The sequence below is a fragment of the Muscardinus avellanarius genome (assembly GCF_963383645.1).
Source record: "Muscardinus avellanarius genome assembly, chromosome: 12".
In the NCBI taxonomy this organism is placed as follows: domain Eukaryota; kingdom Metazoa; phylum Chordata; class Mammalia; order Rodentia; family Gliridae; genus Muscardinus; species Muscardinus avellanarius.
Window position 1 is genome coordinate 14,437,678 of NC_137798.1, and position 24,614 is coordinate 14,462,291.

The 24,614-nt window shown below is 51.4% G+C and overlaps 1 protein-coding gene and 1 pseudogene across 5 annotated transcripts in view; both read right to left on the reverse strand.

The window, feature by feature from the left end:
• Positions 1-24,614, reverse strand: part of CAPN3 (calpain 3) — a gene marked incomplete at both ends in the record, with an annotated part of 47,478 nt that overhangs the window by 3,322 nt on the left and 19,542 nt on the right. For 2 of the 4 annotated variants that reach the window (XM_080707481.1, XM_080707482.1), the window contains 10 exons: positions 5,934-5,970; positions 7,054-7,262; positions 8,403-8,572; positions 9,962-10,122; positions 10,769-10,846; positions 11,975-12,060; positions 14,619-14,702; positions 17,661-17,829; positions 18,700-18,833; positions 22,511-22,629. In XM_080707481.1, coding sequence (XP_080563607.1) covers positions 5,934-5,970; positions 7,054-7,262; positions 8,403-8,572; positions 9,962-10,122; positions 10,769-10,846; positions 11,975-12,060; positions 14,619-14,702; positions 17,661-17,829; positions 18,700-18,833; positions 22,511-22,629 — 1,247 coding nt within the window. Of the gene's footprint in view, positions 1-490; positions 605-3,025; positions 3,044-5,933; positions 5,971-7,053; positions 7,263-8,402; positions 8,573-9,961; positions 10,123-10,768; positions 10,847-11,974; positions 12,061-14,618; positions 14,703-16,771; positions 16,916-17,660; positions 17,830-18,699; positions 18,834-22,510; positions 22,630-24,614 lie in introns of all 4 variants that reach the window. The other 2 variants (XM_080707479.1, XM_080707480.1) reach the window with 2 other exon arrangements.
• LOC308271742 (small ribosomal subunit protein eS10-like) lies at positions 20,203-20,682 on the reverse strand (annotated as a pseudogene). The gene has a single exon. The product of its transcript is annotated as a small ribosomal subunit protein eS10-like (transcript).

Below are 24,614 nucleotides of genomic sequence, written 5' to 3' on the forward strand. Positions count from 1 at the left end.
TCAGATACTGGACCCTCGGTGCTCTGCCATCTTCCCCCAGCCAGGGCAGCGGTCTTGAGCCTGACCGTTCCAAGCAAACGCCCCCCCCCCACGTGCTCAGGAGACCTGCCCCCACCCCACTCCACTGCATGGTGCCGCAGGGCAGAGGACCTGGCTCTGGACCTCCTGGGGACCTGCCCCTCAGCCTCATCCCCCACGACACCTTCCCCTGCGAGGTAGAGGCTTCATTTCCGATGCTCCCCCCACACACCGCCACTGTCCCCTCTGCCAGGAGCTGCAGGGCTGCCCCTCAGTCACTCAAGCTGCTGGGTCTCATTGCCTCCGCCTTTTCTCACTGTGCCCCTCTGCTGTGGAGACCCAACCCCAGTCGTTCACCCAACAGCACTGCAAATTTTACAAGAATGAGCGAGAGACAAGGTCAGTGAGACAAGCCCCATCCTCGATGTTAGTTAGGGACGCAGGGCGGGCGCTCTGCCGCATGCTTAGAGACCTGCGGAGAGCCCTCTTGCTTATCAGGGCTTGTTTTGTCTCTGCCCTCCTCTGGCTCCTGGTCCACGCCCAGCTCCTTGTTGCTGTTTGCTCTGTCTGAAACGAAGATGATGGGCTAGAGAAGGGAGTGGGGAGGGAGGAAGCGGGCGTTACAGGCTGAGCCGGCACCGAGGCAGCCTCCAGGCCTCAGAGGAGCAGCCTGTCCACTGAGGAGCGGTCGGAGTCCGGGGCTCTAGCTCCTCAGCTCGGGCTCCAGCTTTGCCACCGCGATGCTGTGACACTGCGACGCTGTGCCCGGAGCTGCCGAGCCTTCCTGGACCTCAGCCCCTCAGCCCCTCGCTCCCTCACAACAGCTGGGAGGGTGCGACAAAGAGGTACACAAGAAGATGCTATGATTCGGAAACCAGCATCCAAGGCAGGGATGTTTAAATGTTTTGTAGAATTTTTCCCCAGATGTGAGTAACTTCAAATTAAAATTTCCCAGTTCAGTATAAAGCCCCAGCATATCTCCCTCCCCCCACCCACACATAATTTCAGCAGGCACAGGGACACGAATGCCCCTGGGTTCCATCCCCAGTACCACACACACACAAAATAAAATAAAATAAAATAAAATAAATAAAATAAAACAGAGCCGGGCGTGGTAGCACTCCCCTTGCTTGGGAGGCTGAGACAGGAGGATCACACAGGTTCAAAGCCAGCTTCAGCTACTAAGTGAGTCTCTCAGCAACTTAGTGAGACCCTGTTTCCAAATAAAATATAAAATAGGTCTGGGAGTGTAGCCCAGAGGTAGAAAGCCTCTGGGTTCCACCCTTAGTACCACCAAAAATATAAAAATAAAAAAAAGTAAAATAGGGCTGGGAGTGTAGCTCAGAGGTCAACTATCCCTCCTTCCCTCCCCAGTACCACCCATATACCAAAAAAAAAAAAAAAAAAAACTTTGCTAGTCTGTTTATTCATCCATTAATGGGGATGGCAAGCCTTGCTTTTTCCTCCTGATAGGACTCTTGTGGATATCAAAGGAGATAGATACTGAATATAAAATTGTATTGCAAAACATTTAACATGGTTCACAAATATAAGGGATAGTTTCCAGATATGCTTATGCAAGCGAGGTCTGAGAGGGGGCAGAGAGCAGCCGCCACGCCGTGCCATTGCTGGTGAGGGCTGTGGACCCGTAGGCAAGCAGGGAGAGGCTGGGCCGCACACAGAAGAGGCTGAGCAGAGTCTCAGCAGAAAGCAGCGTGCCGTCTCTGGAGAGGCCCCTGCCTTCCCACGCTCTGTCTAGGAAGCCACGCGGACAGATCTGTGACAAGCAGCTTCTGCTGTTTGCGCTCCCAGCTGGCCCCCAAAGCTCCGGCTTGCTCTACCTTCTAAGAACAGGCTCTTACCAAGTAGCTGAGGTTTGTGGGGACCCCAGCAAGTGGCAGGCACAGCCTGAAGGGGGCGTGTGCTCATGGGACAGCCACAGATGCCTGGCACGTTTATTTAGGCCCAAGCACTGGGTCTCCACATCAAGTACTGGAGTATAAAGAGGCGCCAGAGACACAGGCAAGAAATAGGGCTTAGCACAGATAGATGCTGTTTCCAGTTCCAGATTCCCCGCTCAGTTAGCTGTGTGTTCTTGGGCAAGTTCCTGCATTTCTCTGGATCTGTACCCTCACCTGTAAAGGGGAACAGCAACTACTCTTTATTTTATTTTTTGAGGTACTGGGGATGGAATCCAGGGGCATTCCATCTCCAAGCTACACCCCAGCCCTATTTATTTATTTATTGGTGGCACTGGGGTTCCTGGAAACCCTTCTACCTCCGGGCTACACTCCCAGACCTATTTTTATATTTTTATTTGGAAACAGGGTCTCTTACGCCAGCGCGGCTGGCTTCGAACCTGCGCGATCCTCCTGTCTCCGCCTCCCAAGCGCGGGGATTACAAGTGTGCGCCACCACGCCCGGCATATTATTCTTTATTTTGAAACAGGGTGTCAGTGAGCTGCAAAGGGCCTCACTAAGTAGCTGAGGCTGCCGGTGAACCATGTCTCAGCCTCCCAAATGCTGGGATTACAAGCGTGTGCCACCACACCAGGCTCAGCACCTATTCTTTAGATGCTGTTGTAGCTGAAAATAAAAAAAAAAAAAAAACACCAGCACAGCGTTCAGGGTCTGCCGTGGCCGCCCCGCCACCATGCTTGGGGAATCCTAGAGAGGGTCCCACGGGCACAGACCGCACAGCCCCAGGGCTGGCCGTGCAGCCTCAGGCAAGTGAGTGCATTAGTACCTTTTCTCCCCCTGGAAACGGCTGATCACGGAGCCAACCTCATGGGGCTGAGGTGGGGACTGAGTTAGCCCAACGAGAGCACCTAGAACAGCACCCAGGGGCCCTCAGCCTGGGTCAGCATGCATGACTACACACCCGGGCCCCAGCGAGGGTCTGGGGGGGGAGGCAGTGAGTGACGCACACGCAGGGGCACACGCATACACACACACGTGAGCACACGCACACACATGCTGCTCTAGCCACTCACCCCGTTACACCCACCTTGTGTTTTTTCTTTTTCTGCATAAGAAAAAGAAACAGTAAATGCAGAATAAGTGAAAGTCGAGTTTCCAAAACGGCCAGTGGCATTGGCTTCCCCAGTCTGCGTGGGGTGAGGCCCTGGGGCCCGGATATCTCCATTACTTGGAGCCAAAGGGCACGAGGAGGGGGCAGGAGAGAGTACTGTGGCCTCCTCCGAGTTGGCTACGGGGCTACAGCTTTGTTTTTGCTTTTTTTTTTTTTTGTGTGGTACTGGGGGGTGGAACCCAGGGGCTTTCTACCTCTGGGCTATCCTCCCAGACCTATTTTATTTTATGTTTTATTTGGAAACAGGGTCTCACTAAGTTGCTGAGAGCCTAAGTAGCTGAGGCTGGCTTCGAACCTGCACGATCCCCCTGTCTCAGTCTCCCAAGCGCTGGGATTACAGGCGTGCGCCACCACGCCTGGCTTGTGGTTTTGTTTTAATAACCCATCGTTATTGGATGCAGCCAAGGAAAGGGACCTTCTGGCTAATTTATAAAAACAAAATTGGTAGCTGGGTATGGTGGTACACACTTGTAATCCCAGCTACTCAGGAGGCTGATGCAGGAGGATCACAAGCTTGAGGCCAGCCCGGGCCACTTAGCAAGATCTTCCTCAGAAAACTTAAAGGGGTGGGGATATAGCTCAGATGTAGAGCACCCCTGAGTTCTATTCCCAATCCTAGAAAAAACAGAGATTAGTTACTAAAATACCAAAAAATGTGATACTCAAGCTGGCTTGAAAATGAAATTGACTTAGAGAAAAAAATTAAAATATTTTAAGCAAATATGTAACTTAACATGGAAATCTAGGCTTGGGGCTTTTTTTTTGGAACCCAGGGGCTTTCTACCTCTGGGCTACACCTCCAGACCCTTTTTTCTTTTCTTCCTTTCTTCCTTCCTTCCTTTCTTTCTTTCTTTTCTTTTCTTTTTTTTTTTTTTTTTTGAAAACAAGGTCTCACTAAGTTGTAGAGGGCCTCACTAAGTTGCTGAGGCTGGCTATGAGCCTTTGATTCTCCTGTCTCAGCCTCCCAAGTTCTTGGATTCAAGCAAGCGCCACCACGCCTGGCTTGGGGTTTCTTTTATAAAACTAGGTCCGGTGGGCTCCCCGGGCCTTTGCTCCCAGTGACAATAATCAGCTGAACTAAGGGTGGCTGTTCTCTGACCGTCCAAATTGCCACAGTTGCTGCCACTGCAGCTGTCCCTCCAACACCAAGGCCAAGTGCTATTTGAGAACTGCCGGCAGGTGTGGCAAGATGAGGGGCACCCGACCCTGCACCTGCCTGTTCTACTCAGCTGACGTTCAGCCTCCAGAAGCCTTTGAGTGTATAGCTCCTGATAAGCACTGCGTCTCGATTACCAGCATCCAAAGGATAAGAATAGAACCAAGTGCATATAATGCAAAGACCAAATGTCTGCAGGCCCCAGGGACACTGAAGACCGTGCCCTGGCATGGGGTCAGGATCGTGACCACGAGTGTCACGCCAGGAAGACAGTTCGATGCAGTATTTGTCCTCACGGTGCTCAGTTCATGAGCCTCACGAGGCTCAGTTTACTAACCAGGGCCAAAGCCTCAAGGCAGACAGGAGGGTCCGCAAAACACACCCCAAGCGCCAGCCGGGCGTGGTGGCGCACGCTTGTAATCCCAGCGCTTGGGAGGCTGAAACAGGAGGATCGTGGTTTGCGTACAGCCTCAGCTACTTAGTGAGGCCCTCTGCAACTCAGTGAGACCCTGTTTCAAAATAAAGAATAAAAAATAGGGCAGGGGTGTAGCTCAAAGGTAGAATGTCCCTGGGTCCCACCCCCAGTACCACACACAAAAAGCAAAAGATCCCAAGCGTACCAACTCTGTGCTCCCAGCATTGGCTCTCAGCCAGCAGTGAGCCGGGCCTCTGCAGGGAGGTGGGAAAACCTGAGTCTGGAGCCAGAATCTGAGGTCTAGCCGCACCCGCCACTCCCCAGCTCTGCCCTCATAAGGAAGACTTTAACCCTACTCGGCCTCTGCTCGCTTGCTTGGAAGGCAGGAAGGCTAGCCTCTTCTACTGCTCAGAAAACTTGTGAGGGTCGAGAGAGAGGGCACGTGGGCAGCGACCTCTACTCGCGTGTCCCTGCTGTGCCAAGCACTTCCACACGCCACCGTATTGATTTAAACTCCACGAAGGCATCGCCAGACGCATTATTATTATCTCATTTTGCAGAATTGAAAACTGAGTCATAGGGGTTATATAACTTGTTCAGGTGATGAATGAAAGATCTAGGTTGCTTTTTCTTTTTCTTTTTCTTTTCTTTTTCTTTCTTTTTTTTTCTTTTTTCTTTTTTCTTTTTTCTTTCTTTTTTTTTTTTTTGTACTGGGGATGGAACCCAGGGGCATTCTACCTCTGAGTTACACCCCCTGCCCTATTTTTTAGTCTTTATTTTGAAACAGGGTCTCACTAAGTAGCTGAGGCTGCCTGCGAAGCGCGATCCTCCCGTCGCAGCCTCCCCGATGCTGGGATTCCAAGCGTGCCCACCACGCCTGGCTGAGGATCCGGGTTCGAGGCTGGGTGCAGAGTAGCGCCCTCCCCTCCTTCACAGGAGTGGCCCAGTGCCACCCACCCTCCTAGTCCACTTAGTTTCTGGTCTTGCTGCCGCTCCGTCCTGCGATGGTCCCGTTCCCTTCTTCTAATTGCTCCAGCCACTTCTCCCCTTCATACTGCCCAGTCCCTGAACTGGCTAAACGGCCCCAAGACACAAGAGCCATCGCTCCCGGCCATACAGCAGAGGGTGCAGGAACGTGGGCTCATACCTGCACCCTGGCCTCCGCCCCTCTGGCAACCCCACCACCACCTGGCCCCGTCTAGTTGGGCGAGGCCAACTCTGGACCCTCTCGCAAGGAAGAAGGAGCCACTCACCACGGGCCGGTCCACGGAGATTGTGTTTTCAACTTCCCTGTGAGAAACATAAATACACGGGTGTCTCAGTGTCGCTGGGACTGAGAAGGAAGTGCCCAAGTACACAGAGCACCTGCTCACGACACAACGACACAGAGCTGCTGCTGCTGCTGCTTCTTTTTCTTCTTCTTCTTCTTCTTTTTTTTTTTTTTTGCAGCACTGGGCAAGGAACCCAGGGGCATTCTACCCGAGGTGCACCCCCTGCCCTATTTCTTCTTCTTCTTCTTCTTCTTTTTTTTTTTTTTGGTGGTACTGGGCATGAAACCCAGAGGCTTCCTACCTCCGGGCCATACTCCCAGACCTATTTTTATATTTTATTTGGAAACAGGGTCTCACTAAGTAGCTGAGGCTGGCTTCGAACCTGTGCGATCCTCCTGTCTCAGCCTCCCAAGTACGGGGATTACAAGCGTGCGCCACCACGCCCAGCCTTCCTCTTTATTTGGAAACAGGGTCTCCCTGAGTTGCAGAGGCCTCACTAAGTAGCTGACGCTGGCTTCTGAGCCTGTGTGATCCTCCTTTCTCAGCCTCCTGAATGCTGGGATGACAAGCCTGCACCACCACGCCCAGCTCTATTTATTAATCTTTACTTTGAAACAGGGTCTCACTGAATTGTGGGGGGCCTCCCTAAGTAGCTGAGGCTGTCCACGAACCTTCAATCCTCCTAGCTCAGCCTTTCAAGTGCTAAGGTGACAAGTGTCTGCCACCTTGCCCGGCCTCTTCCTACTTTATTTTGACTCCTTTTATCAATTCTCTAAATTTAGCAAACTACCATATATATTTTTCCTATCCGTGTTGTCTCACATTAGAATGTTAAGCTCTATGAGGACAGAGATTCCTTTCTAAATTTTTTTTGTTGTTATTTTTCGTTTGTTGTGCAGTACTGGAGATGGAACCCAGGGGCATTCTCACCCCCAGCCCTATTTTGTATTCTTTATTTTGAAACCGGGTCTCACTGAGTTGCAGAGGGCCTCGCTAAGTAGCAGAGGCTGCCGGGGACCTCCATCCTCGGGTCTCGGCACCCCGAATGCTGGGATGACAAGCGTGCCCACCGCGCTTGGGTTAGGAGGCGGCTTCTACTCACTCGGAGAGGTTCCGCTTTTCGGAGAAGACCCGGAGGATGAACTCCCCCTCCTGGTGGGGCTCGTAGGTGGAGGGCACGATGACGTACTCGCTGGGGGGCAGGCGGAAGCGCTGGGACACCTCCCGCATGTTGATGTAGGTCTTGCTCCTGGCCTTGGAGGCGTTGTAGAGGAAGAAGTCCTTCTGCAGGTGCTGCTTGTTTCCGTGCATCTGGGGGACAGAAGAGGCTCCCCGTTGCACTCAGCGCCCTGGCGCTGCCTTCCCAGCTCCACGCCCGCCGCTCCACCACCCACGTCCAGTTCCCAGGCCTCAGTAGCAGGTCACGTCTATGGTCCCCACCGCGAGACCACTTACCAGAACTGCTGTCTGTCTCCTCCGAAGCCCCTCAGCTGGGGGGGACCCCAAAGAAGCCGAGGGGCCTTGGCTGGGTTCTGAGGGAAGTGGTCCTCCGTGCCAAAGAGGGCAGCCCCCCTCAGAACGTGCGCGTGTGACCGTGTGGTGTGCAGTTACATGAGTGTGAGAAGGCGGGTGTGTGGCGGGAGGGGGAGTGTGCATGGCACTGAGGCCCCCGCCCCACCCTGCCCCACTAGGAAGCTTCGGGGAGCCACGGCCCCCGGCCCAGAGGCTGCACAACCGCGCTGCGCCACTGCTGTACCTCTTTGGGAACCTTGAGAGAACAAGAAGAGAAGAGGTCTCAGATCTGAACGAGGATGAAGAGGCACGTACGGAGTGAGTGCAGAATCCGCTGCCCTGCCCCCACCCTGCCCGCCCCTGCTGGTTTTTTCTTTTTTTCTTTTTTTTGTACTGGGGATGTAACCCAGGGGCATTCTACCTCTGAGGTACACCCCAGCCCTATGTATTTACTTATTTTTTTGGTGGTACTTGGGTGGAACCCAGAGGCTTTCAACCTCCAGGCTATACTCCCAGATCTTTTTTTATATTTTCTTTTGAAACAGGGTCTCACTAAGTTTCTGAGAGCATCACTCAGTAGCTGAGGCGGGCTTCGAACCTGTGTGATCCTCCTGTTTCAGCCTCCCAAGTGCTGGGATTACAAACGTGCGCCACCACGCCCGGCTCACCCCAGCCCTATTTTTCATTCTTTATTTTGAAACAGGGTCTCACTGAGTTGCAGAGGGCCCCACTAAGTAGCTGAGGCTGGCCGTGAACCACGATCCTCCTGTCTCAGCCTCCTAAATGCTGGGATTTATGAGCATGTGCACCACGCCCAGCTTTCCTGCTGGTATTTCCTGCTTGTAACACACAAGTGGGCCTGGGGAGGGAAGCAGGACGCCCTTCAGGAAGTTCCCCAAATCCTCCTTGCTGTGAAGACGTGTTTTCTGGGCTGCGCACCTCGTAGATGGCGAAGCCGATGGTGAAGAGGTTGGCCCCCAGCTTCCGGTCCTTCCGCCGGTTCTTCTGCATTAGGGCCACCAGGAAGCTGCAGATCACCTCGGAGTCCTCAGGGTCGTCGTCTTCTTCCAAGAGCTTCAGGCGGTACTGTGGGTTGGTCCAGAAAGTGTCTGTGACCCCCAGAAAGGAAACACACATTCAGTTCTTCCTCTTGGAGGACAAGCAAAAGGAAAACGAGATGGGGGGGGGATGTATCTCTACTTCCCGTGTGATGGTTAAAGTGTCAACTAGATTAGCTTGAGGAACACCCAAAGACTTTGAACACATTATTTCTGAGGATGTGAGGGTGTTCTCAGAAGAGACTGGCCTGTGAGCTGGTGGACTGAATGGGGAAGATTCACCCTCAATGTCAGCAGGCACCAATGGACCCACTAGGAACCCAGAAAGAAAAAAAGCAAGAAAACATTTCTGCTTTGTCTTGAAGCTGAGATACTCTTCTCCAGCCTGTAGGCATCATAATCCCAGGCTCTGGCCTTTGTTATTCCAGGACTTAACACCTGTCCCCCCACCTCCATCCTGACTCGGTTCATAGGACTTTGGGACTGGATGAAAATTACACCAACAGCTTCCCTGGTTCTGAGGCCTTTGGACTCGGGCTGGACCACCTATGGGCATCCTAGGGTCTCCAGTTTGCAAATCTTGTGGGGTTTCCAAGCTTCTATTATTGAGTGGGCTAACTGTCCTAGTAAAGCCCCATCCATCCATCTCTCTCTCTCTCTATCCATCCATCCATCCATCATCCACATACCTGTCTTCCATATATCTCCTACCTAATCTACTGGCGCTCTCTCTCTCTCTCTCTCTCTCTCTCTCTCTCTCTCTCTCTCTCTCTCTCTCTCTCTGGAAACCATTCTACCTCTGGGCTATACTCCCAGACACCCATTTTTTATATTTTTATTTGGAAACAGGGTCTCTTAAGCCAACGCGGCTGGCTTTGAACCTGCTCAATCCTCCTGTCTCCGCCTCCCAAGCGCAGGGATTACAAGTGTGCGCCACCACACCTGGCCACAATATTGTTTTGATACCTTTCCTGCTTAAACCCCATTACCAGCCCCTACTGCAAACGCCTCAGCATGGCATGCTCAGTACAATGAGGAAGATTTAATAAGACCCTGGGTCTGTGACTCTTAGACTCCGCAAGTGACTGTGACTATCATTCTTCCTGGAACTTGTTCTGCTGACACCCTTCCCCCATCAAGACTATCTCCCAGCCGGTGGCGCACGTAATCCCAGCGCTTGGGGGCTGAGACAGGAGGATCGCACAGGTTTGAAGCCAGCCTCAGCTACTTAGGCTCTCAGCAACTTAGTGAGACCCTGTTTCCAAATAAAATACAAAATAGGTCTAGGAGGGTAGGTAGCCAGGAGGTAGAAGCCCCTGGGATACCATCCCTAGGATCCCTCCCTCTCTCTCTCTCTCTCTCTCTCTCTCTCTCTCTCTCTCTCTCTCTCTCTCTCTCACACACACACACACACACACACACACAAAGACTATCTCCCACCTGGGAAGTTCCGGCAGCCTCCGGCAGAGCAGCCCCTCACCCAGCGGCCCTCGTTCACAGACACTGTCCAGGTCTGAAGCTTATCAGACTCCAGGGCGTCAGCTGTGAGGTTGCAGATCTCCAGCTTTGTGAAATGGTAGATGAAATCATCATAGGACATCCTGAGGGGTTGAAAGAGGAGAGATGCAGACAATAGCCCAATAAATTAGCCCAAGGTCAAGGTCCCAGAGGATCCTGCCCTTCCCTTTTAGGGTAAATACTGTCAGTTCTAATGTATCTATCCCAAGCTATCCTCAAGTGTTCAGTGATGACACATGAGTGCTTAATGGGAGAACTGGACAGAATTTTGGTTCCCCAAACAGTTGACAAGGGTCCCCCCCACTGCGTGCCAGGTGTGGTGCTAGGCACAGGGGAAAGAGATATCTTTGGGGAAGGATAGAATATTAGGTGAGCAATTTTAAAAGTGCTGAGCACCACAAATAAACGAATCTTAGTCCTGAGGGCCCTCGGGGGTCGTGAAGGAAGTTTCCTTTAAGCTGAGACTTGGAGTCGAGTGAGCGTGGGGGTGGCCCTGGGAGGTGAGAGTAAGGCGAGTGTCCGCTCGGGAGAGCTGTGCCAAGGCCTCATCCTGGACCCAGTCACCACGGGGGCCTGAAGGTCTCCTCTCAGAGCCGCATCCTCGTGGGCCTCCGGCTAGAGGACAGAACCTGATCTCCCGAGGCCTGGAATCTGACAGCGTCTGTCTAGGTCAAGGCCTGAGGTTTCACCTCTCTGCCCCTTCTGGGTCTTCCTGGGTCCTGGACTCACCAGAACTCTCCATCCTCTGTGACCTGGTGCTGCAGACGGGCCTTCTCATCTTTGTCCACAAAGCGCCAGTCCTTCCAGCTGGTGGAGAAATGAGGAATTACGGGAAATGAAGGAAGAAGGGAAGGCTGATGTGTTGGGACAGAAGGTATCAGAGGAATGCAAAATTGAAAGAGTAGCCCATTTCCAAATTGCAGTCCGTGTGAGCCACCCAGCGGTGGACCTGTCTCCTTCAGTGACAGCCCTCTAATTGTTTTCCCATCCCATATGGGTTTATATGGGCTTGAACCTTCTCTAGCCAAATCTTTCCTCCTTATACTTTATTTATTTATGATTTATTTTTTGTAGTACTGGGGGGTGAGTCCCAGGGGCTTTCTACCTCCGGGATACACCCCCAGCCCCATTTTATATTTTATTTGGAAACAGGGTCTCACTAAGTTGCTGAGAACATCACTCAGTAGCTGAGGCTGGCTTCGAACCTGTGCGATCCTCCCGTCTCAGCCTCCCAAGCGCTGGGTTTACAAGCGTGTGCCACCACGCCCGGCTATTTTATTTTTTATTTTATTTTTTATTTGTAGTACTGGGAATTTAATCCAGGGGCATTCTACCTCTGAGCTACCCCCTCAGCCTTTTTTTGTTTTTTATTTTGAAACAGTGTTTACAAGCGTGTGCCACCACGCCCGGCTATTTTATTTTTTATTTTATTTTTTATTTGTAGTACTGGGAATTGAATCCAGGGGCATTCTACCTCTGAGCTACCCCCTCAGCCTTTTTTTATTTTTTATTTTGAAACAGTGTCTCACTAAATTGCTGAGGCTGGCTTTGAATTTGCAATACTCCTACCTCAGCCTCCCAAACACTATGATTACTGGCATGCATCACCACACCTAGGTGTGTGTGTGTGTGTGTGTGTGTGTGTGTGTGTGTGTGAATGGGGTTGAACCCAAGGACATTCTACCTCCAAGCGACACCCCCAGCTCCATTCTATCTTTTACTTTAAAACAAGGTCTTTCTGTATTGCTGACAGCCTTACCAAGTTACTGGGGCTGGCTTTGAACCCGTGATTCTCCAGTCTCAGCCTCCCAAGTACTGGGATTACAGGTGTGCGCCCGCACCCGCTGGCCACTGGTTTTGACAATGCTCTTACACCAAGTGTCGGCAGTCCACTCCTGGCTGGGCCCCGCAGCCCCACCCAGGTCCCTCACCTACCCGTCGCTCCATGAGCCGTTCCACTCCACCTGGCCCCACGGGTTCCGCAACCGCACCAGCTTCACCTTCTCTCCTTTGAACAGGGCCTTGGGCAAAGTGAAAAACTCTCATGCTTTGGAGCCCGTCTGGAAAGCAGAGCTTCTGTCTTGCCCTGAGGGCTGGGCTGGGGCCGCGAGAGAGAAGCGTTTGGCGGCTGTCTTTCCCAGCCCTGACCAAGCAGAGGTATCAGAAGCTCACTGTGGCCGGGCGTGGTGGCACACGCTTGTAATCCCCGCGCTTGGGAGGCTGAGACAGGAGGATCGCGCTGGTTCGGAGCCAGCCTCGCTGGCTTAAGAGACCCTGTTTCCACATAAAGTTAAAAAATAGGTCTGGGAGTGTAGCCCGTGGGAGTGTAGCCCGGAGGTAGAAGGGCTTCCAGGAACCCCAGTACCACCAAAAAAAAAAAAAAGAAGCTCACTGTGGAATGTCAGGGGGACAGTCAGACCCTTAGGGCCGGTCAGAGGAGTCAGGGCCAGGCTCGTGCCTCATCTTCTTTATTTATTTATATATATGTTGTGGCCCCGGGAACTGAGCCCAGGGGACTTCTACCTCCAAGTTACACCCCAGACCTGTTTTATTTGTATTTGTATTTTTTTTTTTTGGTGGTACTGGGGGTGGAACCCAGAGGCTTTCTACCTCTGGGCTATACTCCCAGACCTATTTTATATTTTATTTGGAAACAGGGTCTCGCTAAGTTGCTGAGAGCCTCATTAAGTAGCTGAGGCTGGCTTCGAACCTGTGTGATCCTCCTGTCTCAGCCTCCCAAGCGCGGGGATTACAAGCGTGCACCACCACACCCGGCTTGTTTTATTTGTATTTTGAAACAGAGTCTCACTAGGCTGATGAGAGTCTCACTACCTGCTGAGGCTGTCTTCAAACCTGTGATCCTCCTGTCTCAGCCTCCCAAGTACTGGGATTACAAGCATGCGGCACTGTGCCTGGCCTCATCATCTTCTAAGAAATTATTTTCCTGGCCGGGCACGGTGGCACGCGCTTGTAATCCCAGCATTTGGGGGGCTGAGACTAGAGGATTGCAGTTCACGGACAGCCTCAGGTACTTAGTGAGACCCTCCACAACTTAGTGAGACCCTATTTCAAAATAAAGAATAAAAGCCGGGTGTGGTGGCTCATGCTTGTAATCCCCACGCTTGGGAGGCTGAGACAGGAGGATCACACAGGTTTGAAGCCAGCCTCAGCTACTTAGTGAGGCTCTCAGCAACTTAGTGAGACCCTGTTTCCAAATAAAAATATAAAATATGTCTGGGAGTATAGCCTGGAGGTAGAAAGCCCCTGGGTTCCACCCCCAGTACCACACAAAAAAATAGATAAATAAACAAAATAAAGAATAAAAAATAGGGCCCAAATCTTCCTAGGTCATTCCCAATACTGGTACACTTCTGGGATTTCTTGGGTCATGTAGGTGTACAGGGGGTGTAGCTCGGAGGTTGAAGGCCCCTGGGTTCTATCCCCAGACCCGCAAAAAAAAAAAAAAAAAAAAAAAAAAATCCTGGAGAACATCCTAGCCAGTGTGAGCTTAGGGAAGGAAGAAGCATATACAGTAGGCCCTGCTAGTGATGGCACCCACATTTAGGCATCCTTGTGTGAATTTTAAAAAGATTCCCAAGGCCACGCCGGGCGTGGTGATGTATACTTGTAGTCCCAGCATTTAAGAGGTGGAGACTGGACAGCCTCAGCTACTTAGTGAGGTCCTTCGCAACTCAGTGAGACCCTGTCTCAAAAATAAAATGACTGCCGGGTGTGGTGGCGCACGCTTTTAATCCCCGCGCTTGGGAGGCAGAGACAGGAGGATCGCGCAGGTTCGAAGCCAGCCGCGCGCGCTGGCTTAGGAGACCCTGTTTCTAAATAAAAATATAAAATAGGTCTGGGAGTGTAGCCCGGAGGTAGAAGGGCTTCCAGGAACCCCAGTACCACCAAAAATAAAATAAAATAAAATAAAATAAAATAAAATAAAATGACTAAAAAATAGGGCTGGGGTGTAGCACGAAGGTACAAAGCCCCTGGGTTCCATCCCCAGTACTGAAAAAAAAATGCCCTAGTAGCTGAGAAACTAGACAAATGCCCCCTCCAGATGGACGGACCAATTAGAAAAAAGGAGCCCTACTCTCCAGTTAGCTGCTACAGACCAATGCCAAGAACAGCCCTCTGCCCATCCCTTTATTCAGGACACAACCTGTCCAACTGTCTGCAATGGGCCCAACAAGGTTCCTGTCCCTGGCATGACCCAAGAAATCCCAGAAGTCCTTGGGGAGCAAGACATGGTAACTCTTTGAACCTGAGAGAACCGGAAAGAGGAGGATACACAAGACCACCATTATAGAACCCAAATGATATTTCTATTTGTTCCTTAGAAACGTTTGAAAATTTGCCATCTTTAGCACGGAATCCAAAGATAAACCTTCTGTGGCAAGGTCCACCTTGACCAGTTCCTGCGAGTACCCCGCCCCCAGGAGCTTGGCTTGACTTGGAGCGGGAAGCCCTGACCACGGGCGCGCTCTGGGTGGCAAAGGCGCACAGAAAGCCAAGTCCCGACTTTAGGAGGTCAGCTCAAGTGTCCCTACATCCCACCAAGACCCAGCAGGCTTACCTCCTCCAGCCCAGTGACCGAGTAGGCATGGCCCTTGACCAGCCCGCAGGCCATCCTTGTCTCATACTGAACGGGGACAATTGTCTGTGAAGCAGTAAGCAGACAGCCTGTCAGGAACACAACTGCTCGGAGACGATTCACACGGGTTCATTTTTGGGATCTGCAAGGACAAGGACTACTCTACTCCCAGAGACTGTGCCTCATGACCAGGAGCAGACCCGCCCTAGACCTGTTGAGAGTGTCAAGAAGATGCAGCCCCAGACCAGATGGTCCCTCTGAGAAGCGTCCTCTCTACTCCTCACTCTGGACCCCTTGGGGTTCTACAAAGGAGGAAGGGGGACAGCTGGGGTCTTTCCTGAACTTTGGGATCCTCCTGCCCTGGGCCCATCTAGGATCGACTATTCCTAGAAGAGAAAAGGGATTTGATGAAACAGGTCTAACCTTTTCTCCTTACATCCCTCACCTGCTCCTCACCCATCTAGAACAATAAATCAAAAGTCACCGAACAGCCGGGCGTGGTAGCGCACGCTCGTAATCCCAGTGCTTGGGAAGCTGAGACAGGAGGATCCCGAGGTTTGAGCACAGCCTCAGCAAGTAGTGGCTCAGCAACCTAGCAAGCTCTTGTTTCAAAATAACAATAAAATAGGGCTGAGGGGCAGCTCAAAGGTAGAATGTCCCTGGGTTCAGTCCTCACCACCACACATTCACGCACAAAATGTCACAGCACCCAGGGATGGAGCCCTGAGGAGAGTATACTCAGAAGTGACTGCCTAAGAGTGCACGGGGAGCTGACACCGTGCAAAACTTTTCACGATACCGCCATGAAAGATATTGGCAGAAGGGTAGGATCCCCAAGGCCAGCAGGTGCTAGATAGGCGGCCAGGTCTCAGCTGGCCTAGTAACACGCTGGCTCTAAGGGGAGCCTCCCAGAGCCATGCTGGGCGGTGGAATTCCTGGAGCCTTTTCAGGGTGATAGGTGTGGTCAGGGCCAGGACTTCTGGCCTCTCAGACTCCCCCAGATCTCACTCGGTCCTCATATGACCCATCTCCATCCTCATGTCTCACCTGGGAAGCTACTTCAAGTGACTTGTTGGCATTACATAAACATATCACTCGACCTAGCAATGCTGCTGGAATCTGTCCTATGGAAGTCGTCAGGATGTAAACAAGGATGTAGCTACTGTGATGTTCATTATACATTTTAAAATAATATTTACCTCCCAAAAAGAAAAAAAAAACTTCTCTAACTTTTCAGTAATAGGGTACTGGGTAGGTAAATCATAACATCTATATGTTGGAATATTGTGCAGCTAGTCAAAAATGTTATAGGAGAAGAATTATTGGCATATTAAGAATATAAACAAGCCGGGTGTAGTGGTGCACACTTGCGATGCCAGCACTTGGGACAGACAGCCGCAGCCACTTAGTGAGGCCTCTGCAACTTAGTGCTTCAAAATAAAGAATAAAAACAGGGCAGGGGCCGGGCGTGGTGGCGCACGCTTGTAATCCCCGCGCTTGGGAGGCGGAGACAGGAGGATCGCGCAGGTTCGAAGCCAGCCACGCGCGCTGGCTTAGGAGACCCTGTTTCCATAATGAAAATGTAAAAATAGGTCTGGGAGTGTAGCCCGGAGGTAGAAGGGCTTCCAGGAACCCCAGTACCACCAATAAATAAATAAATAAATAAATAAAAACAGGGCAGGGGGTGTAGCTCAGAGATCAAATGCCCCTGGGTCCCATCCCCAGACCCGCAAAAAAGGAAAAAGAGAGAATGTAAACATAATTGAGTTGAGAGCAGGCTGCAAAGAAGTGCACACGATGTGACAAAACTGTAAAACTAAAACTGCAGTTAGGTGTGTACACAGAAAACTTCTGGAAGGACATATACTAAATATTAAGTGTGATTATTTGTAGATGGTGAAAATACACATTTTTCTCCATTTTTTATTCCACAGACAGTCTTCATGGGCGAGCATGTATAACTTCTCAAACTAGCATATACGCCCTGTGGGGGAGACTTGGCTTTCTTCACTAAAAGACTGAATAAGTGGGAGAGAATTCGCTTTCTTTGCCTGGCTGGTGCGGGGATTCCGGCGCCAGCGGGCAGGCGGGCAGCTGCAGGGCTGGCGGGTCTGGACAGCTGGAGGTGTACACACCCGCGTAGGTCTGTCTTCCGCGCCTCTGGGGTCGAGGTCTGAGTCCCTGAGCAGCGCATTGTCCATATTCCGCACCATGCGCGCAATCAACTCCCCCATGTTGAGACCAGAAGGAGAGGTTCCATAGGTCATGTTCGTGCCATCCTGAGGCCCGGGGAGGAGGGGGTGCAACCCAGGGGAGGACAAACAAAGGAGGGTGGAAAGGGAAGGAGATAAAAAGAGGAAGGAAAAGAGGCGCGATCAACAGAACATGAATGGAGAAAAGATGGAGAAAAGTGACAGAGAAGGAAAGTGCTCATCCAGTATGCTAACGGACCTCCCAGGCCTCCCTACCCCGCGGGAGTATCGGCAGAGAACACGGCAGAAGCTAACGTGGGCCCGTCATCTGAAGTGGAAATCGCCAAGGCATCAGCGGCCCTCAGGTAGCCTCCCAGAACTGGAAGACCTGCGCGCTCTGCCTCTGCTTACCCTTGATCTCTGCCGCAGTTCACACTACCTTCCTGCGCTGAGAGGGGGCCGCAGGCTCATCCTCCAGATACCAACACAAAGCCGTGTTCCCATCGGCAAAGGAGTCAGAGCTAAGTGACCGGGAGGTTTTCCTAGGGAAAAGGTGGGCTCCGGTCTCCAGCCAAGTATATGGCCAACCCAGGGGCTGCGCTGGGACTGGACAGCAGGGTGGGAGGCCCTGCCGATTCGGTCCTCTGGACCTATTTCCACCTAAATCCCCAGGTTTGAAATATCGTTGGCCAATCACTTCACTGGAAGTTCCCAGGATCAACTTTAATTTCCAAAGTCAAGAATGAGTTCCTGCTTCTTAAAGCAAAACCTTTGCTCCATCTCAGAAGAAAGCGCTGTGCTGACATTGAGCGTACCCCATACCCAGACTTACATCAATAGAGCAGCCCATGAGGGAGCCTCTCTCGATGGCTTTCCTCATGATCTTATACATGTCACTGGGAGCATCCTTGATCTCAAAAAATTCTGTCACCCCTCCTGTGAAGTCCTCCATGGCCTCTGTGGTGTTCCCACCTTTCAGGGCTTCATAGGAACCATGGAGCCTGGAAAGAGGACGGAGACCAAGATGGGGTCACAGAGTTCCAGGAACCATGACCGGGTGCCATCGCTACCAGGACTTTACCCTTAGGTTCTGTGGTGTTCTCGCATCAGCAGTGTGAGCTCAGGAGGTAGTTATTATGTTCCCTTTCTTTACAACACTAAAGCTGAGCTCAAGAGGTGAGGTGACCCCGAAGGCCACCGAGAGCTAGCAGCGCAGGCACTGGAAGCCCGCTGTCCACCGCCGGATGGCTCTCTTTCATTATATGCTGAGCCTGAGGTGGGACAACAGGAAGGAACGTCTATAGTATATTCTGGGGATGTACTATAAGCTCACGAGTTTGCGTCAAGCAAGATCCTAGGATCTCGGCTTCAAAAATACAATGCTCAGATCCGGGACTTGCAATACCACCAGGGGGATAGAATTAAAGAGCTCGCTATAAAAAGCGAAAGCTAAAGATTTCTTACACAAGACTCCATTTTTCCTCTTAAACTCGGTGTTTTCAGTTAGAGCTGATCTTTGACTTTGGGTCATAGCTGAACTACCACAAGACACTCCTGCATTCTGCGGTGAGGGAGCCCGCGGCTGGATTTTGCAACCCACTTGCCTCTAGTCCTGCCCCACATTCTAAAGTGTTGGCTAGCCGGGCGTGGTGGCGCACGCTTGCAATCCCAGCATCCGGGAGGCTGAGACTGGAGGATCACAGTTCATGGACAGCCTCAGCTACTTAGTGAGGCCCTTCGCAACCTAGTGAGACCCTGTTTCAAAATAAAGAATAAAAAATAGGGCAGGGGGTGTAGCTCAGAGGTCGAATGCCCCTGGGTTCCATCCCCAGACCCGCAAAAAAAAAAAAAAAAAAAAAAAGTCGTCTTACTTGGCATAAGCCTTCTCCAGCAGAGCACTCCAGAACTCATTGCGGTGGTTGGATTTGGTGAAAACCAGTTGATTGTTGTATGTGGGCAGGCAGTCATCAATAACCACGTCTACCCAGTCTCCATAGCGCCAGAACTGCACAGACACATGAAGCACAGGGTCACATTCTGTTATTTGGGGGTAATGGGGATGGACTACAGGGGTACTCTACGTCTGACCTACATCCTCAGCCTGATTTTTTTTTTTTTTGGTACTGAGGATGTAACTCAGGATTCCACCTCAGAGGTACACCCCAAGCCCTATTTTTTAATTCTTTTGTATGTGTGTGTGTGTGTGTGTGTGTGTGTGTGTGTGTGTGTGGTACTGAGGGCAGAACTCAGGGGCTTTTTTTACCTCTGGGCTATACTCCCAGACCTATTTATTTATTTATTTATTTATTTATTTATTTATTTATTTATTCGGTGGTCCTGGGGATGTAACCCAGGGACTTTCTACCTCCGGGCTATACTCCCAGACCTATTTTATATTTTATTTGTAAACAGGGTCACACTAAGTTTCTGAGGACCTTACTAAGTAGCTGAGGCTGGCTTCAAACCTGTATGATCCTCCTGTCTCAGCCTCCCAAGCGCGGGGATTATAAGCGTGCACCACCACACCCGGCCTTTATTCTTTTTTTTTTTTTTTTTTTGCATTACTGGGAATGGAACCCCCAATTCTACCTCCAAGCTACACCCACAGCCCCCCCTTTTTTTTGGTGGTACTGGGGATGGAACCCAGGGGTCTTCTACTTCTGGGCTACACGCCTAGACCTATTTTTATATTTTATTTGGAAACGGTCTCTTAAGCCAGCTGAGGCTGGCTTTGAACCTGCATGATCCTCCTGTCTCAGCCTCCCAAGGGTGGGGATTACAAGCATGCACCACAACACCCAGCTCCTATTTTTTATTCTTTATTTTGAAACAGGGTCTCACTGAGTTGTAAAGAGCCTAAGTATCTGAGGCTGTCCGCGAACCTGGGTCCTCCAGTCTCAGCCTCCCAAATTCTGGGATTACAAGCGTTCGCCACCATGTCCAGCTTATTTTCTTTTTGAAACAGGGTCTCACTGAGTTGCAAAGGGCCTCACTAACTAGCTGAGGCTGTCCACAAACTGTGATCCTCTTGTCTTGGCCTCCCAAATGCTGGGATAACAAGCATGCACCATTATGCCTGGCTTTTTTTTTTTTTTTTTCGGTACTGGGGATGGAACCCAGGGGCATTCTACCTCTGAGCTATGCCCACAGCCCGATTTTTTAGTCTTTACTTTGAAACAGGGTCTCACTGAGTTGCAGAGGGCCTCACTAAGTAGCTGAGGCTGGCTGCGGACCACAATCCTCCTGTCTCAGCCTCCCGAATGTTGGGATTACAAGTGTGTGCTACCACGCCTGGCTCTTTTTTTTTTTTTCTCTTTTCCTTTTTTTTTTTTAGAGTTACAAGTTTATTTAGCACAAAGCAATCCCCGCCGACTTCACTGAGGTGGCTGACCGCGTCCTCAACCAAACCCGCCTCTAAACTGGAATTCAGTTGCTGACCCAGCCCCAGCCTCGGCTTTCTTGTCCGCACCGTCTGTAGGTGTCTCTGTCGGCTTCTCCTCTCGTGAGTCTTGCAGGTCGCTCTCCTTCCAGGCCTTTGGGCCGAGGCCTGCCAGTCTCTGGCCGGCTGCGACACAGGGTGGCAGGCACGATCTCAGGAGGCAAGTGGAGGTAATCACGAAGCTACTGGATGCCCTTGTTGGTGAGGTTCCAGTAGAAATGTCTCCAGGCAAACTGTTCCTTCACGTAGCCACGAGACTTGAGAGACTGCATGGCCTTCATGACGTGAAGGTTGGGCACGTTCTTGTCTGCCAGCTCCGGGTGCTTGGGCATGTGGACATCCTTATTGGCTACCATCACTCCCTCCTTAAAAAGGAGTTCAAGATGGCGATCCTGTTCTTCTTGGGCATCAACATGGCGGAGGCCTCAGGGTCCGAGGCCGAGGCTGGAAAGGAAGGGGCATGAGTGGCGCGGCCTCTTTTCCTTTTTGAATGTTGAAACAGACTCACTAAGTTGCCGAGGCTGATCTTGAACTTGTGTTCCTCCTGTCTCAACTTCCCAAGAACTGAGATTACGAGTGTGCAACATCTGGCTGCAGAGCCGCACCCCTAGGCTACCGTGAGGACTGGTGTCCTGGCCCTGCACTCCTGGGTCTCTCTGTATCCTGCTTCTCGCTGTCTTCTGGGCATGCCAGTCTGTCTCTGGATGGACCTGAGCATCTTAGGTACCACTTAGTCTCTCCACATGGCCCCGCCCAGGACTGGGTCCAGGAGGGGCTTAATGAATAGCCCAGGACTTGAGGTTTGCTATTCCCTGTCCAGGAGGCCTGGATTTGGGCCTGAAAGTCAGTATTTTTAAGTGTCTCAGATGATTCCAATGTGCAGCCACGACTGAGAACTCCTGGTGAGTGGAGGCATTGCCTTGTTTTATGTATTTCTTGATGGCAAACTGAAGAAGATGGCTCTGAAGAGGATAGCTCAAAGTGGAAGAGGGCAGTAACTCAGAACAAGTCCTGGCCACAGCAGGGCCGTTTTCCTGTCCATTCATTCCTGAATATTCTTTTTCAAACAAATCAGTTCGGACTGGAGAAGACCAAATGTAGTTTAATATCCCTTCCATGTGCGTTCTCTCTTATCGAAGAGAAGACAGCAGCCGGGCGTGGTGGTGCACACTTGTAATCCCAGCATTCGGGAGGCTGAGATAGGAGGATTGCGGTTCGCAGACAGCCTCGGCTACTTAGTGAGGCCCTTTGCAACTCAGTGACACCCTGTTTCAAAATAAAGAATAAAAAATAAGGCTGGAGGTGTAGCTCAGAAGTAGAATGCCCCTGGGTTCCATCCCCAGTACTGAAAAAAACATCAAAGAGCTGTCAGGACTGGAGACAGACTCCCCGGAACTCCAGAAAATACCAGAGCCCCTCTTGCGGAATCAGCTTTAGTTCTGACTAGCACCGGGGTTCAACTCTATGCCAATATGGTTTATCTTTTTTTTTTTTTTTTTTTTTTTTTTGGTGGTACTGGGGGTGGAACCCAGAGGCTTTCTACCTCCGGGCTATACTCCCAGACCTATTTTATACTTTACTTGGAAACAGGGTCTCGCTAAGTTGCTGAGAGCCTCACTAAGTAGCTGAGGCTGGCTTCGAACCTGTGCGATCCTCCTGTCTCAGCCTCCCAAGCGCGGGGATTACAAGTGTGCGCCACCATGCCCGGCTTTGCCAACATGGCTTGTACCCAGGAAGTTTCCAATGGCTGAGTTGATTCTAGAACCAGTAGGCTCATTTCTGGGCTGAACCAGAAGCCAGATCTCCAGATTAACCCAAATTAACAGGTGGCTTGGTATAGATCTGCCTTAAAGGGCAAAAAGAAAAAGAAGCTTCCGGGCATGGAGCAGGGATTCCAGCACAATCCTAAAGGCCTGCAGCCTCTAAGAGCCGGTATTTAGGGATCTACTTGAGAAGGGCTGCAGGCAACAGAACAGCAGCCAGCCAGCTGGAGAGCAGAAATAGACCCACAGGCCAGGAAGCAGGATGTCTCCCTGCCTTTCTGGGACACAGCGGAAGGTGTGGGGCTAGAGGACAGAGATACCCAGCTTCCTCTGCTTCCCTGCAGGCTTGGCGCTTAGGGGGGCGCTGCTTGCTGCTGCCCTGGTGGGTGGAGCCTGCCTTGGCTGCGGGGAAGTCGAGGCCAGGAGACCCTAAGCGGGTGGGCTGCAGCCGTCGTCTTAACCACACTCTCTTTACCTCACCTGAAAGTGGAAGATCCCCGCGTAGTTTTCTGTGAAACTTTGATCGTGGGGTATGACTCGGAAAAGCAGCCGCTCATTCAGGGTCAGGCAGGCGATGGCTGCGAGGAACCAGCAGTCCCCTGCAGGGAAGCACAGCACAGGGTTTCAGGCGGGCCAGTCCCAGCCAGCTGCTCCACCTGGCTGAGGAAGGAGGATCCTCCTGGGACCTGCCATCCTTCCTGCAGATGGGATCTTACAGAGGTGTCAAAGCAGGCAAGGAGTGGACAGGAATTCCTTGACAATACAGTTAACAGGGGAACTTGCTCTCTTGAGACTGAATGATTCCCTAAAGGCTGTAGGCAGTGCCTCCTTTTGGAAAATAAACTTACTTCCATGTTGGATGGACTTGAGTGGAGACAGAGCAGTAGACGGTGTTTCCTGGCTGTACTTCCCAACACCTAGAGGAAATCTTCCTGCCCCTTGTCTTTGCAACCTGAGTCTGTTTCCTCCTGACCTCAGTGAAGGCTCAGAACACCGTCAGACTTGCACCACAGGAAGACCAGCAAGGCACACCTTGCAGCGGTCTGTAGGGCACTAGGGTATTGCTGGCAGTGAAATGTGTTGGGACATTTTCTTTTTCCCTCAACCCACCTTGCCTGCCTGCCTGCCTGCCTGCCTGCCTGCCTGCCTGCCTTCCTTCCTATCTTCTTTTTCTTTTTCTTTTTTCTTTTTTTTCCAGTACTGGGGCTGAAACCCAGGGGCATTCTAACTCTAAGCTACATTCCCAGCCCTATTTTTTTTTTTAATTCTTTCTTTTGAAACAGGGTCTCACTGAGTTGTGAAGGGCCTCACTGAGAAGCTGAGGCTGGCCACGAACGCCGATCCTTCTATCTCAGCCTCCCAAATGCTGGGGTTACAAGCATGTGCCACCATGCTGCTGGACCTTCTTTCTGATAGAGTACTGTATTTGTGGAGGTAATGCTCCGTGCGTGTGCGCGCGTGTGTGTGTGTGCGCATGTGTGTGTGCGCGCATGTGTGTGTGCGCACATGTGTGTGTGCACGTGTGTGTGTGTGTGTACCCAGAAGACACAGCCAGCACACTGACCGTCCTGGAGCTGCCTTCTAAGGCGAGTGGGTTAAGACAGCTGCAATGCTGTGGCTGCAGAAGGGGGCAAGAGCGGCCTCCAGCCCCCCTCCTGCCCTCCGGAGCATGTCAGTCTGTCCTTGCAACCTGCTCTTAGCCTGCCAGACAGGCATCCCTCAGGGGCAGGAACGCAGACTTCTCGTTTCTCCTCTGCCTTCCCTTCTGCCGCTAAATAAGCCAAATTATTTTGATTTGGTCTCAAGTTTTCAATAGCCTCTGTGGACGTTCTCTCCGGTTTTACCTAACAGAGCTTGTCTGCAGTCCACAACAGAGATCTTCCTGGACAAGAGGCTGAGAAGAGTGGAGGGTGTGATGGAACACCCAGGCTAAGAAGCACAGGGAAGATGGGATGCTCCTCCAGGGGCAAGCACCTTCCTGCTGAAACACTCCCTACTGTGGGCTTGTCCTGGGGCTATTTATTATTTATTTATTTATTTACTTATTTATTTATGTGGGGGGGTCTGGGAATGGAACCCGGGGGCATTTGACCTCTGAGTTACTCCCTCTACCCTACTCTTTTTATTCTTTATTTTGAAACCGGGTCTCACTGAGTTGCAGAGGGCCTCACTAAGTAACTGAGGCTGTCTGAGAACCGTGATCCTCCGGTCTCAGCCTCCTGAATGCTGGGATTACAGGCGTGCGCCACCATGCCCGGCTCATGGGGCAGTTTAAACAAGTGTTCAGTCATGCACTCTGGGGCAGCGCATATTTTGTGTGTACAGATTCTTCTGGCTCTGGAGGCAAGCTTGTCACACCGGCATTCAGAGAGCTGTCTTCCAAGCTAAAGCAGAGTTTTTGTCGTGCCTTGACAAGAGGCGCGCTGGTGTTTTTGAGACTAAAGGAAGGCTGTAGCTGGTGGCATACACAAGGCAGAGTACCAGGGAGAGAGGGGGCGGGGACAAGGCAATAACCAGCATATGGGTCAGTGGGCATAAAGCCACCGCTACAAAACCGTCCAAATATTCAGTACAAACAGAAGCA